Genomic DNA, 16,075 nt, shown 5'->3' with positions numbered 1-16,075 from the left:
TCTCCATCTGTAAAGCAGGGGTCATTGTGCCTCTCCTGCAGAATCATTATGAGAACAAGTTATCATAAGACAAGTGTGGAGAAGAGGCCCGTTTATGTGCTAGGTCTCTGTGAGCAGTCGCTATGAAGTCTGCCTCTGTGCTCCAGGCGCTTGTGTGTCTAACCTGCACAGAGGGGCCATATGGCCTTAGCTGGGGGAGTGGAATTGAGAAAGGAGAGTCAAGTAGCTTTGTGACAGTCAAGGACATTTAAAAGGTAATTGTTACTCTTTGAATTATGACAATATTTTAAGAAAAAAGAGACTCTAAAACTTTTACGACTGCATTTATTTGTCTGTAGAAGGTAGCCCTGGGCCAGCCTTTTCACTTTTCGTACTTGAGAGAACCTGAAACAGAAGAGAGCTCATTGTAAATGGCCAAAAGATAGAAACAGTTCAAAAACAAACAAGAAGTTATGAATTAACTAGTAATCAAAGATGTTTAAAGATACCATTTTTTGCTCATTAAAACTATCATTTTAATCAATCTCATTGTTGGCAAGGATATTACGGACTCGGCATTTTGTAAGCTGGTGGTATTATAAGTTGGCACTACACAGTAAGTCATAGATTATACCTACCTGTGACTCAGTTCTATGGGGAATCTATCCTAAAAACAAAATAAAATACAAAGAGAACTAAATACATCAGGTTGAGAACAAAAAACTGAAAACAAATGTCCAAAACAATTAGAAAATTATCCCATGGATAATTTAATGGACCATTAAAACTTGTTATAAAGACTATATGGTAACCTCTAACATGTCAATGATAGCATAAAAAAATATACAATGTTATACATCTTATGATAATTTATTAATTCACAGGAAAAATTTTGTAAGCATAGTATCAATAGTATATTTCTATCTGTGGCTTTTTTAAGATAGTAAGATAACCTTGGTCTTCCCAATTTTCTGAAGTCTCAACTTACATCCATGAGTTAAAAAAATAAAGACACCCAAATTGTGGTCAGACACTTCAGAAACTGAAACCCAAATGTACATTAGTATGAAATACTGTGATCAAAGGCTTTAATTTAGCTTTAAAAAAGCATTTATTTACTTCCTAGCCCACTTATTTACAATTAAAGAGTGATCTTTGTTAGAATGAAAGGCCATTAGAAGGTCTAAGACTATTTCCCACATCTCCCAACCCAAACCCTGCGTCCACTCACTGGATGTAGGGTGACTTCACTTCACTTCTTAGCTTCATGACATGTAAAATGGACACAGTTGTTTGTACCTCACAGGGTGGTTATGAAAATTAAATAGATTATTAGGTATAAACTGCCAGGAATAGTACCTGGCACAAAATAAGTATCAATTTTTTCTGATCTTGAGCAAGTCTTTCCAAGATACATGTCATCAACTTTCTTTTTTTGAGTTCAAATTTAGCTTTAGAAGTTTTATTTTAAAAACTTTTAACTTTTTACACAACCAGAATGTTCTAAACCTAGAAGACAAATTCATGGATTACTGTGTTCACCTAGAGGGTTAAAGGATAATTTCATTTTACCAGCCTACAGTTCAGTGCATTATAGATTATTGTCTTAGTTTCTTTCAGTTGGCTGGAAAATTCCAGGAATGTAATATTTAAGTATTGGAATACAAAAACTTGAAATTTATTGATGTTTATGGTCACAGTTCACTTAAAAATGCTGGCCTCATCTGAGTTAAGGAGTTGGAAGGTCCAAGAAGAGGGTGGTCTGAGGAATAAAACCCAGCCTGCGGTTCCGCAACTTTAATAAGGCAGGTGTGCTCCTGCTGTTGGTTGTGTAGCTCTATAATCTGACACATTATCTGATCTACTTTTCCTTCCCCTGCTGAGTCAAGGCTGGGGGGTGGGGTGACGGGGAGGGGAGAAGCAGATAGGCACCAGACCAGAAGTCCTCACTCACTGAGCTTCTTCAGTTCCAAGCTTCACAATAATCTGAAAAGCAAGGCTCTTGTTGGGAAGGGGCCAACTTTGCTGAAAGGGACAGCTCTGGTGGGCAGAGCTCAGATGGCTGCTCACCCAGTAGTCACAGAGCAGAGAGGAGGCAAGACATGATGTGGGAAGACTTCCTACAACTGAAAATGGAGATGAAATTGAAACAGGAGGAAGCACCTATTCAGGGGTGATGGGTCCGCATGTGGAAGCTGCCTGATCCCTGGGAAGGGTCCTTGTACTATGCCATCCTGGGCTTTGACCCAGGGACGGGGTACGGTTCCAGAGGCAAAGTAGAGTCTGAAGAAAGCAAGAATCTGTACCCACGTCTCAGGATACAGCCTCTCAGAGGAGTGGGTGAGCACTGGCTGAGGGGCATCTTCAAGACCTGAGGGCAGCCACACTAGCCCTTCTGGGAGTAGGAAGCCAGGAGGATGAAGAGGCCTGGGTTCTGGACGGTGCCACTTAGAGAAAAGAAGCCACGGGGGGCCATAGATGCCCTCAGCCAATGTCAGCCCAACCACATTCAAGACCAGGGCCAGAGGATTAGATGGGTCAGAGGTAGAGAGACACACAGGAGTGCTCCCACTGCAACCTCCATGCTGTACACGCTCCTCACTGTACCCGAGGAGGACAGGGAGGAGGGAGAAGGCTTAAGAGGCACAGGAGTCCCCAAAGGGAACATTCTCAACACTGAACTGATTCAGTATTTACTCAAACAGGATAGACCTCCATAGAGCAAGATAAAGAGTTTTCCAACCACTTGAGTGATAAGGGTCTTAATGGGTTCTCAAGAACAAGTGGAGAACAGTGTAGGAAGTAAAATGGCCTTTCTGCCCATCTAAACTGTGCTCTAACCGCTTATACTACTTCGGTGAGTGAAAGTCCAGCCAGGACCCCAAGATCAGAATCCAGTCTTGTTCAGAAGACAGCCTCGCTGTCTCATGTCTGAGGGAGAACCATACAGATGATTCTTCCAGTAAACGAAGCTCTTTAGAGTAAGCAGGGCTCTGGCCACTAAGCCCCATGTCTCCTCCCTTGGGGACCTGGCCCAAACAGCATGATGTTTGGGGGACTCTGCCCCACGGTTCCTCTCACCTCCAAGCGCCCCAGTGAGGCCGGCATCCAGGCCTGTCTTCTACACAAGAGCTGCCGCAGGGACAACTCCTGGAGGGAAAACTCATCCAGAAAGGAAGAGAATGAGCCAAAGAGGACTGAAGAGTTCCGAAAAATAATTGTGTTGTATTTCTAATCCCTTTACCCTCCTGCTGACAGATCTGCCAGGAACACCGTGTCTCTGGAGTCCGTTTTATCCCTGATGTGCTCTGCAGAACCCAGGGTTAGAACAGGGGCAAGGTGGCGGCTGGGAGGATCCACTGACCTCCCTCAGGGGCTGGCTCACGTGGCCTGAGCATTTGGTGGTTTTCTGCTGATCCAGAGCTGACCCAGGGAGGTCCCACAGCAGGTTAGAGACGCTCTGCCTCTCAGGACCCTCTTAGCAAAGGGTCTTTGAGAGTCCCTTCCATCCAATTCTTGCCATTGTCTCCCACATTCATGTGGGACCAATGAGATGGACCTTTCATAGAACTCATATAAATGAGATTTCCCTGGCATTCCAGTGGCTAAGATTCCACACTCCCAATGCAGTGAGCCGGGTTCGGTCCCTGGTCAGGGAACTAGATCCCATAGGCCGCAACTAAGAAGTTCACATGCCACAGTGAACAAAAGATCCCACGTGCTGCAACTAAGACCCAGTGCAGCCCAAAAAATACTAGAAAAAACTCATATAAATCATCCCTCAAGAAGTTCATAAGAATAGATAAGAAATTACCTTAATTTAACCACCATGCCCATGAAACAGAAATTACTGGCTTTCCCAGAAGATGCTAAGCTCACTGACAGACTCAGGGGCACGTAGCAGCTAGAGATCTCCTCAAACACACCAGGCTTCATGTCCACATGCTCACCTCCACACACACAGACAAAACCTGCTTCCCTGACTGATTCAATCTTTTATCCCCACGGAAGAATCTGAGTTCCAACAAAAGACATCTCCTTCTCTTATTTTCATGAAGAAATGAGACTATGTCTTCCCTGTAACATTTTCTTCTTACCTGATCAGACTGGGCCTTAAAAGTCTTCCTGGGAAACCAGAATTGAAAGAGACACATGTACCCCAACGTTCATTGTAGCACTGCGTACAATAGTAGCTAGGGCATGGAAGCAACCTAGATGTCCATCAGCAGACGGATGGATAAGGAAGTTGTGATACATATACACAGTGGAGTATTATTCAGCTATAAAAAAGAATGTATTTGAGTCAGTTCTAATGAGGTGGATGAAACTGGAGCCTATTATACAGAGTGAAGTAAGCCAGAAAGAAAAACACCAAAAATACAGCATATTAATGCATATATATATATATATATATATATAGAATTTAGAAAGACGGTACTGACAATCCTACATGCAGGGCAGCAAAGGAGACACAGACGTAAAGAACAGACTTTTGGACTCTGTGGGAGAAGGCAAGGGTGGGATGATTTGAGAGAACAGCACTGAAACATGTATATCACCATACGTAAAACAGATGACCAGTGCAAGTTCAATGCATGAAGCAGGGCACTCAAAGCTGGTGCTCTGGGACAAGCCAGAGGGATGGGGTGGGGAGGGAGGTGGGAGGGGGGTTCAGGACAGGGGGACACATGTGCACCCATGGCTGATTCGTGTCAGTGCATGGCAAAAACCACAAAGTAGTTATCCTCCAATTAATTTTTTTTTAATTATTTAAAAAGAATCTTCCTTGGAAACAAGACACTGTGTAGCACAGGGAACTCAACTTAATCCACTGTGGTGACCTGAATGGGAAGGAAGTCCAAAAGGGCATATATGGATATGTATGGCTGAGTCTATACAGTAAAATCTAACACAAAATTGTAAAGCAACTATACTCCAATAAAAAGTAATTTAAAAATAAGAGTCTTCCCAGGTTCTGGTTGGATCTCCTCCTCAGTAGCTGCAGCCTGGGGACCACTCCAACAGAGGTGGCATGACTCCAAAGTTAGATGGATGCCATCCTACATGCCACATCTTACCTTACCAAAGTTCCAGAGAGAATGACTAGCATTCACATCATTTGAGCGTGTGTGCGTGCTAAGTCACTTCAGTCGTGTCTGACTCTTTGCAACCCTATGGACCATAGCACACCAGGCCCCTCTGTACAAGGGATTCTCCAGGCAAGAATACTGGAGTGGGTTGCCATGCCTTCCTCCAGGGTCTCCTCCCATCCCAGGGATCAAACCCATGTCTCTTCTATTTCCTGCATTGGCAGGCAGGTTCTTTACTACTACCAACCCCTAAACCTCCAAAGCTGAGAAAACAATAGCACCCCAGAGCCAAAGGCAACCACTTGTGCAGCTTTCCTTATGAGCTCAGTGACCCTGATCTGCAAAAATTAAACGCCTACATGGAGATGCAGTAAGAGTGGCTGGGGGCTGACAAACCAAAGAGCACCCACCCCCTCAAAAGGGACGTTCAACTTTTTAAAATATTCTGTGACTAAACTCATCTGCATATGCCCACTAGGCCACCAGTGAACACTGGGGAAGATAAACGTGCTTCCCAAGGAAAAGTCTAGACCGTCCTCCCCACTACCCCACTGCTGTGCTGCTATATGGGATCTTTGCTATCACACGTGGCCACTACCTGGGGAAAACATGAGATAGAAAATAAAACAACAGACACTTCAATGCCTTCCCAGGGTGCTAATAAATTCATCCCAACTAGCCAGACCATCTGATTTCAGAGCTTAAATTGCTATTAGAAGAAATGTCCCCAGGGTTTAATTTCACACACACATTATCACAACCTGCAGGGTGGGGGGCAGGGGGGCGTTGAGGAGATCTGCCACCCACCAGGCTTCTTTCTCTCAGAAACTCTTTCCAAGGACTGCTCCTATGACAGACCAAAATTGAGATGTGCAGGATGGCGGCACACCCAGATCCCACAACAGACGTTTATGTTCACACATATATCCTTTCCAGAGCCCCTGAGATCCCAGCACAATTGGTATCTCACTTCCGCACTGAGGGTGGACTTTGTCCAGGGACACAGTCTCTACAGGATTACAGGAAACTCGGAGCAACATTCAGAGTTTTGCCTGGTGTGAAATGCCTAAGCCACAGCCATCAGTGACAAATAGAAGAAGTAAAGAGTGGTGGGTTAGTGAACATCATGCCACCCAGCCTAATCCCCAAACAGTAAAATCTTATACCTTGAAAGCCCAGTTTAAACAAGCCTCCCCTGAACCTTGACATTAATCCCTCTCCCTCCCGAGGCCAGACGCTGTGGCTTCACATGGCCATGTCCCCTCCATCCACACACACAAGCACTTGCTGATTCGGTCCCAGGTGAACCTGCTCTGGCCCGAGCAGTTCCCCTCCTCCCTCCCTGCCATCAGCAGATTCTTGTGTGCTTCACCAGGGCTCTGGCCTCAACAATGTTGTTCATCTGGCACAGCTTCTTCCAACCCCAGCCCCAAGTCTCCCCAGGTGCCGATCTCTGCCTGCACCAGATTCCGCTCCTGAGATCCTCTCCTAGAGTGGAAAAATGGGTGCTGCTTCTGCAGACTGAAGTTGGAGGAGATCCGCCTCCCAGTTCCTGAGCCCCACATGGACATTTCAATCCAGTGAGCCACACTGGTTGTCCCCATGTCTCCAGGTAGGGTATCTGACTGGATCCTGAAACCCTATGTATTAGCAGTTGCCCTTTCAGGTAAAGCAGAATACTTTGAGAAATGAAGGCCAACCTGAGCGTTGTTTCCTTGGCCCCTTTATCTCTATCCCTCCTGGAGAGGGTTCTGTGGAGGGGCAGCCTGTCACGGGTGTTGTTATGGGCTGAAGCATGGCCCCCAAAACGCATGTGGAAGTCCCAGCCCCCAGTACCTGGGACTGTATTTGGACTTAGGACCTTTAAAGAGGTGATTAAGTTAAAAAGAGGCCATTAAGGGTGGTCCCTAATCCAATCTGACTGGTGTCCTTATAAGAGGAGGAAATTTGGGCACATAGACACCAGGGGCAAGCCCACACTGAGGCAAGGCCACCTCAAGCCAAGGAGAGAGGCCAGAAGAAAACACGCTCGCCAACACCTCAACTGTAAGACTTCCAGCCTCCAGAACTGTAAGAAACAAATGTGTGCTCTTTAAGTCACTTGGTCTGTGTGCTTTGCAGCTCTAGCAAACCAACTTCAGGTGCTAAAACCCAAGGAGAAGAGCCACAGAGGGAGGAGATGACATCGAGATGGGACGAGGTGGGAGGCGAACTACCCACTGGATGTCCTTGATAAAAGGTTGATTCCAAGGCTGGGGCTGGAAAAGTATAAGATGCTTGAGCTTGGACCATCTTTTGCCAGAAAGGAAGTGATCAAAGAATGATAGTGATGGGATTTCCCTGGTAGTCCAGAGTTAAGAATCCACCTTGCAATGCAGGGCACATAGGCCTGCTCTGTACCAGGCCCAAGGGGACTAGCACGAAGGACCAGCCAGTCGGGTATCTCACCATGAGAATGACTTGGTGATGCCTATCTGACGAGGACCAGTGAAGATTAAATGCAAGCAAGATTCTTGCCTTAACACCTAACACATGAAAACCACATTTGTGGAAGTGTTACTGTTATTCACTTAGGCAGTCGGGTTCAAGCTTCAGTTCACTCTTTGTTCTTAATCATTCCCTATCAGCTCATGTAGTAGCAAGAGGAATTCTGTCTCCTAAAAGTTGATGGGAGAGGGGAAGTTTTAAATCTCAAGTGGCCCAAACTGGAATATCTAGACTGAGCATGTGCACAAGTAGAATCCTTAGAAATCAGTAATCAGATCAGAAATGAGGCCAGCCAATCAGCAGAAAGTCTGTCAGACCTCAAACCAGAGTGAAGTGCTGGTGACAGCCACAGAGCGGCGATGCCTGGGGCCCACTGTTGACTGCTCACCGGTCAATACAGATGGCTCACGGTGAGGCTAGCCAACTTTATAAAGGCTGAGCGAACGCTGACATGCCAGGTACTATGCTAGACGCTCCACTGACATGATGTCATTTGAACCTCACAGGTACCTTACATAGGTACAATTATCATTCCCAATCTACAGATGGGGAAATTGAGGGTTGGAAAACTTCAGCACCTCATTCAAGGTCACACCAACAAGTGGTAAAATCAGGGTTTGAACCTCAGCATTCTGTCTCCAGAGCCACCACTCAGCAGCTCTCCTAAACCAGCTCCCAAGACCAACCATCATTTGTTACTCCATAGCCCCCACTGTTCCTTATACCACACTAAGCAACTTGCTTAGTTCCAGATTTCTGCAAGCCTTTCTTGTTTCAGTAGCAATAATGGAACAGGGGATCTTATCTATGTAACACAGAGACACAAGAGCAATACCTCTACTTCCTAGACTTGGAGAAAAGCAGGCTGCTCCTTCCAACAGTTTCTTTAGTTTGGCAAAGTAATAAGCAATAATATTTCAATAAACTCCTTTGTTATTATAGAAAACTTGTTGCTCTGACTTTGTAACAAAGGTCAACTTAAAAACAAATGTGCCTCTGAGTGTGCACGTGTGTACATGGGATCACCATGCAGCTTTATGAAGGGCAAGCTACTTATTTTTCTGGAGACCTCAGTATCCAGAAAACCTTTTGACGTATTAATCAGGGTCATAAAAAATTAAGCTTAGGTCTGTACAGGGTGATTCTGGAGGAGCTGCCTTCCCCTTGAACTGCTTTCCAATGAACTCGGAACATAATAATAGATCTTTCAAACTAGCAAACTCACCTGCCTACCTAGGTGTTTTCACACAGTGATCTTGCTTCAATCATGGTTTAACATGGAAAATACCTTATGCCCAAGGGATGTCTTATGAGTTTTTGGATATCAACATAACTATTCAAGAACAAACACTTTTCCAGACTCCTCGCTGGGGAGAGAATTCCCATCGTAGACACCATCCCATCGTAGACACCGCCCTCTGGCGACAAGTATGTGCCAACTCACCACTGCCACCATCTGCCCAGGACCCTTCCTTCTCATTCTTCAAGCCCATAGCACAGCCGGCACGTTGTATAATTCTCGATAGCTCTCTAGCTGAGGATGTATGTAGCTCAGAAGTATTGCTGCTATAGCTCTGATGATCGGGGTCTCGTTTCTAGAAACCATATGTAGTTGTCAAACAGTATAATGGGACAGATTTTGACTATTTAAGCCAATATATTTCAAAGTTTTAACCTACGAAATTTTATTTAAGTGATGAGAGCAATGTTTAAGTTATTATGGAAAGAAAAATCATTGCTCAGCAGACTGGCTTCTGTTCTGCTGTAACCTTAAAATGTTGTGTGATTGGAAACTACATTAAAAAGATTATAGCATGAAACAGATTCTGTATTTTATGTAGCACCAAAGCACTTATATTAGGCGATTCACATGTAAGGAAAAACTAATGCAGCCGTCTGCATCTGTGCAAATATTGCAACCACTCTACAACCCAGCCATCCAGTTTGTCCATCAGGACAATCCATCCCCCCCTACCAGTGCAGAATGTATCCTCCCAGTCGTCACATAAGTAGGACTAGCGGACAAGAGGAAGAATCTAAAATGTACCACTAAGCATTTGTCTATTTCTGTTCCTGAGTATATTTCCCTTCTCTCTGCTATCTGTCCTCTTCAGTCCCTAAACAGGATCGCATTGCTAATTAGAAAAGACCTTCATTGATCCAACAATTGTCATCGTTCTTCCATCCTTTCGAGCCTCTTTTCAGTCTCAGACTTTCAGATTGAATAGACTTGAAGCTTGCCACTTCCCTCTGTTAGATTTCAGATATTTACCAATAACATACCATCAACCCACCAAAGGCTGGCCTCCAGCCCACTCCTGTCCTTCACGTTCTGTGCCTGGTTGTCTTCCTGGCCTCACCTATAGCTTCTCGCACAATTTCCCACACTTGGATCCCCAAGATTTCCCCTCCCTGATTGTAGGGTCCCATCTTGCTTCTCCATCTGCCCCTCTCTGATAGCCCCTCCTTCTCCTGTTCCTTAGGGTGCATCTCTAAGGCCTTTTCTCTCTTCATCTTACCTCCTTTGATGACGAATACATTTTCAAGCCTTCCGAATTTGCCTCTCCATGGAATGAGCTCATGAATCCAGCTCACACCTTCCACTGATGAAGACCCCTGAGCTACGTGTCCCAGTAATAGTGGTGACATTACAGGGCTTCACAGTTTACAAAGCAGGTTCACCTATGTAGTCCCACTGAATGGTCACAAAATCCCATGAGATTAGCATCAGAGGAGATCAATGAGCTCTCCAGCAGGGTTGACCCCCAGGGAGGGCTTCTCCCAAGGGACACCCCTCTTCCTTTCTGTGCTTCCTATATGATGTGTGTTCTGCTGAAGAACAGCACTGCCAAAGAGTGGCTTTGGGGACCCTCCTCTCATGTCCCTGCTATCAAAGTCCCATCATAGGCTAAGCAATTCAGCACTAGAGGCTCTGGACAGTGACAGGAAGGATACAGATGGTCAGAACTTGACTCCAAAGCTCACACAGGCCTAGATTCAGACTCCAGTCCTGACACTGCTTAGCTGTGGGACCTTTGCCTGTATTTGGTTTCTTCCTCGGTAAAAGCAGCATCTGTACTAGGTCAGAGGACTGTATAACTAGCACAGACGCAGAAGTTGGCCTGCACCTAGAAAGAGCTCAATAACGGCGAGTGTCATTGTTCTAACTTCTTAAAACCTTTACCTCGGAGTCTTTGGCTTCTTCCAAAATATCACTGAGAACTTGTATGTATTCAGTTGCACCTCTGAGGATATCAACTTTGCTAGGCTTCCTGTTTTGGGGAAGAAATGGCACCAGTGCCTTCAGTTTGGCCAAACCATGGTTGAGATTTTTTATCTGGAAAGGAAGAAGGCACAGTGACACACAGGAAGCCAATCTGTAAGGCGTCTCCCCAGACTACAGAAGGTGGTGGTGGGGGGTCGTGAGGCCAAGCAGGCTCGTGCCCAAGCACTGCCGCTCCACTGGCAGTGCAGTCCCTGGCAAGGGGAGCGGGAGCGGCACGAGCCTGGCACGAGGCGTGGGTGGACTGCAAAGGGTGTCGAGGTCCACGCTGGCCTCTTCCTCTGAGAGCACCCCCGCTGCAAAACAGAGGCAGAGCCGCTACCAGTGGCTAAAAGCTCTGAGTCAGCACTCAAGGATTCAAATCCAACTCTGCCACTTGGCTCTACAGAAGTGTGTAGGACACTTCATATTACCAAGCCTTGGTTTATTTGCAAAGTGGAAAATCCTCACCTTGTAGTGGTGTAGCTGCTGATTAAGGAACATAATTTCACATCAAATATTTCCCCCTGCACATAGAAAGTCCTCAATAAGTTGCATTGATGATAATGAGTAAAATGTACAAACACTTGTCTATTCAAGTACTGTGCCAACCATTCTTCAACCTCATTCCAAACTGAGTTGATGATATAGTCAAGTATTAGAGTCCAGAGAGTCTGCATATTGGTGAGACTTGAAAGGTAGAAAGAAGTACCTTTTTTTCTTAATCTTCAGGGTCTAAATCCTTGTCTCTGGAGGCCTGGAATGCTCATTATCACACTGCCCACCCCTCTATGAGGGGGAAACAGGCCCTTGAAGAACTGGCTCTACACAGGAAACCACTCAGTTATATTGAGAGCTCCCTTCTACCCCACATCAAATTGGACAATGAACAGAGGCCATTCACAGCAGAATATGATAACCAATGAATTTATGAAATATCAAACTTTAATCATCCAAGAACTGCAGACTAAAATAGAAATTATGGGTGGGAGGAAGGCTCAAGAGGGAGGGGATATATGTATACTTATAGCTGATTCATATTGATTTACAGCAGAAACCAACACAAACATTGTAAAGCAATTATCTTCCATTTAAAAATACAAAAAATAAAGCAGAAATTGGATACCAATTTTTTGTGTACCAAGCTGGCAACATTTTTATTTTGATTATCATGCCCAGCATTGGGATGGAAAAAGGAAACCGTCCAATAGCCTGTAAAAGGGGATACACATTAATTAATGAACTTTTCTAGAAAGCAACTGGGCAACCTGTATCAAAAGTCACAAGACTGCTTATGTCCCAGTAACTCCACGTCTAATGTTTTGTTGGAAAGCAATTATCAGACATGGAGGTAGATCTTTGTACCACTAAAAAGGTGCAAAAAAGCATATATGCCCAACACTAGGAGACTGGATAAGCAGTCTATTTGTATGTTGGACTATAAAGTCAAAAGCTGTTCTGCTTAGGAATATGAGGAAATGTTTTTGATAATGTTAAGTGAATAAAAGCATAAAAATATATACTCAGTTCAGTCACTCAGTTGTGTCCGACTCTTTGCGACCCCATGATCACAGCACGCCAGGCCTCCCTGTCCATCACCAACTCCCTGAGTTCACTCAAACTCATGTCTATCAAGTCAGTGATGCCATCCAGGCATCTCATCCTCTGTCATCCCCTTCTCCTCCTGCCCCCAGTCCCTCCCAACTCTTTGCATGAGGTGGCCAAAGTATTGGAGTTTCAGCTTCAGCCTCAGTCCTTCCAATGAACACCCAGGACTGATCTCCTTTAGGATGGACTCCTTGCAGTTAGGAGTTGGATCTTTAGGTTGGATCTCCTTGCAGTCCAAGGGACTCTCAAGAGTCTTCTCCAACACCACAGTTCAAAAGCATCAATTCTTCAGTGCTCAGCTTTCTTCACAGTCCAACTCTCACATCTATACATGACCACTGGAAAAACCATAGCCTTGACTAGATGGACCTTTGTTGGCAAAATAATATCTCTGCTTTTCAATATGCTGTCTAGGTTGGCCATAAATTTCCTTCCAAGGAGCAAGTGTCTTTTAATTTCATGGCTGCAGTCACCATCTGCAGTGATTCTGGGGCCCAAAAAAATAAAGTCTAACACTGTTTCCACTATTTCCCCATCTATCTGCAATGAAGTGATGGGACCAGATGCCATGATCTTAGTTTTCTGAATGTTGAGCTTTAAGTCAACTTTTTCACTCTCCTCTTTCACTTTCATCAAGAGGCTTTTTAGTTCCTCTTCACTTTCTGCCATAAGGGTGGTGTCATCTGCATATCTGAGGTTATTGATATTTCTCCCGGCAATCTTGATACTGCTGCTGCTGCTAAGTCACTTCAGTCGTGTCCGACTCTGTGCGACCCCATAGACGGCAGCCCACCAGGCTCTCCTATCCCTGGGATTCTCCAGGCAAGAACACTGGAGCGGGTTGCCATTTCCTTCTCCAATGCATGAAAGCGAAAAGTGAAAGTGAAGTCACTCAGTCGTGTCCAACCCTCAGTGACCCCATGGACTGCAGCCCACCAGGCTCCTCTGTCCATGGGATTTTCCAGGCAAGAGTACTGGAGTGGGGTGCCATTGCCTTCTCCGATCTTGATACTAAGTGATCACAATTTTATAAAATTATATATATATGCTTCCCAGGTGGCAATAGTGGTAAAGAACCTGCCTCCCAATGCAGAGACCCAGGTCTGATACATGGGTGAGGAAGATCCCCTGGAAAAGGGCATGCAACCCACTCCAGTATTCTTGCCTGGAGAATTCCATGGACGGGGGAGCCTGACGGGCTACAGTACATGGGGTCACAAAGAGTTGGACATGACTGAAGCGACTTAGCACACACATACATATGCACAAATTTAAGTAGGAAAAAGACCAGGAAAATTTAACAAGAATGACAGTTATTGTGAGTGTTTCCATTCCCTGTTTAGCTCTATCTTCCAGGTGTACTAATTCTCATTAGTAGGTGTACTTTATTCTCTATCTTCCAGGTGTACTGATCTCATCATTAAAAAGAAGAATGAGGTCATTAGTTTTAAACTAGTGGATAACACCAGGACTGATTCTCTGCAGAAAGCAATTCCTTCCTGGTGGGGAAAGCCCAACTTAAAATGCCAAATACAGGAACAGAACCTTATTCGAGAACCACACCAACACATCAGATCACAGGGTTATCATAAAGGGCTCCCAACTTTCCCTGAAGTCTTTTACATTCACTGGGTTCTTTCTCCTCACACCTGAGCCCAAACAGAGCTCCGAGTTGATTGACTGGAGCTACGTTGCTAAAGGGTCCAGAAGTGTGCATGAACACCCCCAGCAAGGCATCGAAGAGCATCCTCCTCGGGTCCCAGGTCAGAATGTGTGCCCTCCCTCTTCCACCGCTCACCCTTCCCTGTCTCGGATCCTCTCTGCAGCGGGCAACCCAAAGACAGCAACGGACTGAAAGGAGACCGAATTTGACAAGTTTCGGATCGGAGTTTAGTGAGAAATACTGAAATGCCGGTAGATGGCGCTCCGACTCCGCCCGCCGGACCAGCCGGGTGGGTGATTTGCCGCGTACCCGCCAGACGGAAACAGCCACTTTCAGTCTCCCGCCTGGGAGTTGAGTGGGAGTCTGGGTGCACACCGAGACGTTGTTTAAATTCTTCGTTGAAAGTAAGGAAAAGAGTAACTTCCATTAGGTCATCTGTCCCACGCCCCATTTGGGCTTCGGCGCAGGGTAAAGGGGGCCCCAAGCACCCACTCAGCGCAGGAGGTAGGGAGATGGAAGCGCCCTGCCGCCTCCGAGGGCTTAAAGCACCTGCCAGCGGGAGGTGTTTCTGAAGCGGTCGGGGGTTCCCCTCGGCCTCCCCAGACCGGCTTCCTGCTCGGCTCCAGGTGGGTCACAGGTGAGGCGCCACCCCGCGCGGGTGGAAGGGAGCCGGGTGGCCCTTGGGAGGTCCCAACCGCTCCGGGCCCCCAAGGGGGAGGTGGACTTCCCGGGCCCCCTAGGTGTCTGAAGTGGCTGGCGGGTCTCGGGGGGAGCCTGGAGGAAGGCGGCCGGGTTCCGGCGCGGGGACCCAGCGGGGCCGGCCTGAACTCACCCGCTCGCGCTCTTTGGCGTTGGCCACGCGCCGCCGCTCCAGCACCAACTGCACGTCCTGGGTGGACGAAGGCAGCCGCTTGAGCCGGCAGATGGTGGCCTGCTGGGGCAGCGGCCCGAACTGCTCCCGCAGCACGTCGTCCAGGAGCTCGGCAGGCGGTACCCTCAGGAGCTCCGGCGCGGCGTCCATGGCTGCGCGCGGGGGCGGCGGGCAGCTGGGCCTTCCCCGGGGGCGCCTGGGCCCCTCGGGGGCGGGGCCCCGGGCTCCTGCCGACATCCCCCTGCGCACCTGCGTACCTGCCTACTCCGGGGAAGCGGCTCCGAGACCCTCAATTTAACTAACTCCACACGTGATTCCCCTGACGCCTGGATTGCAGTGCTGGCTCGCAAATCTGCTGCATATCGGAGTCACCTGGGAAGTTTTTAAAAACCCCTGCTAGGGTACCAGTCCCTCACCTTCTAATTTAACCAATCTGAGTCGGGGCCTGAGCTACTGGATACATGTATGCGTGCATGCTGAGTCGCTTTAGTCGTCTCTGACTCTATGCGACACTATGGACTGTAGCCCGCCAGGCTCCTCTGTCCCTAGGATTCTCCAGGCAAGAATGGAGTGGGTTGTCATGCCCTCCTCCAGGGAATCTTTCCGACCCAGGGATCGAACTCTTTAAGTCTCCTGCACTGGCAGACGGGTTCTTTATACCACCAGCACCATCTGCAAAGCCATATATGTATACATGTGTAGGCAAATAAACATGAACACATATACATTTACCAGGAAAAAAAATTTGATGGATGCACAACATTTTTAAAAATTCATTTTGAAATATATGAGTTGCAAGAGCAGTAACACAAAGGTTCTGTATCCCCTTCACCTAGATCTCCACTTGTTAACTATTTTCACATTTGCTCCATCTCTCCCCTCCTATGAATTGTCCCATTTTCTTTTTTTTAATATAAATTTATTTATTTTCATTGGAGGTTAATTACTTTACAATATTGTATTGGTTTTGCCATACATCAACATGAATCCGCCACAGGTGTACACGTGTTCCCCATCCCGAACCCCCCTCTCTCCTCCCTCCCGGTACCATCCCTCTGGGTCGTCTCAGTGCACCAGCCCCAAGCATCCAGTATCATGCATCGATGATGATGATT

At 46.6% G+C, this 16,075-nt stretch overlaps 1 protein-coding gene across 2 annotated transcripts; it reads right to left on the bottom strand.

Annotated features, from left to right (window-relative positions):
* Positions 1–306: 306 nt before the first annotated feature.
* FIGLA (folliculogenesis specific bHLH transcription factor) lies at positions 307–15,197 on the bottom strand. Of its 2 annotated transcripts, XM_027554391.1 has the most exons (5): positions 14,922–15,197; positions 10,741–10,893; positions 9,001–9,151; positions 618–646; positions 307–384 (listed from the first exon to the last, which is right to left on the bottom strand). In XM_027554391.1, the coding sequence occupies exons 1-4, from the start codon at positions 15,195–15,197 to the stop codon at positions 642–644; spliced, it is 585 nt and encodes a 194-aa protein (XP_027410192.1). In that variant the 3' UTR covers positions 307–384; positions 618–641. The 2 variants fall into 2 exon arrangements, with proteins under 2 accessions (XP_027410192.1, XP_027410191.1); XM_027554390.1 differs by lacking the exon at positions 618–646.
* Positions 15,198–16,075: the final 878 nt, after the last annotated feature.

The sequence above is a fragment of the Bos indicus x Bos taurus genome, chromosome 11 (assembly GCF_003369695.1).
Source record: "Bos indicus x Bos taurus breed Angus x Brahman F1 hybrid chromosome 11, Bos_hybrid_MaternalHap_v2.0, whole genome shotgun sequence".
Lineage (NCBI taxonomy): Eukaryota > Metazoa > Chordata > Mammalia > Artiodactyla > Bovidae > Bos > Bos indicus x Bos taurus.
This window is presented reverse-complemented; position numbering and strand designations above follow the sequence as displayed.

What these genes read in the sequence shown, in the direction of transcription:
- FIGLA (XM_027554390.1), bottom strand. Translation starts at nt 15,197, where the DNA reads ATGTCGGCAGGAGCCCGGGGCCCCGCCCCCGAGGGGCCCAGGCGCCCC. An exon ending in AAGAAGCCAAAGACTCCGAG is followed by an intron (nt 9,152 to 10,740) that starts GTAAAGGTTTTA and finishes TATGGTTTCTAG; the next exon opens with AAACGAGACCCCGATCATCA. An exon ending in CTGGGCAGATGGTGGCAGTG is followed by an intron (nt 385 to 9,000) that starts GTGAGTTGGCAC and finishes CTTCTGTTTCAG; the next exon opens with GTTCTCTCAAGTACGAAAAG.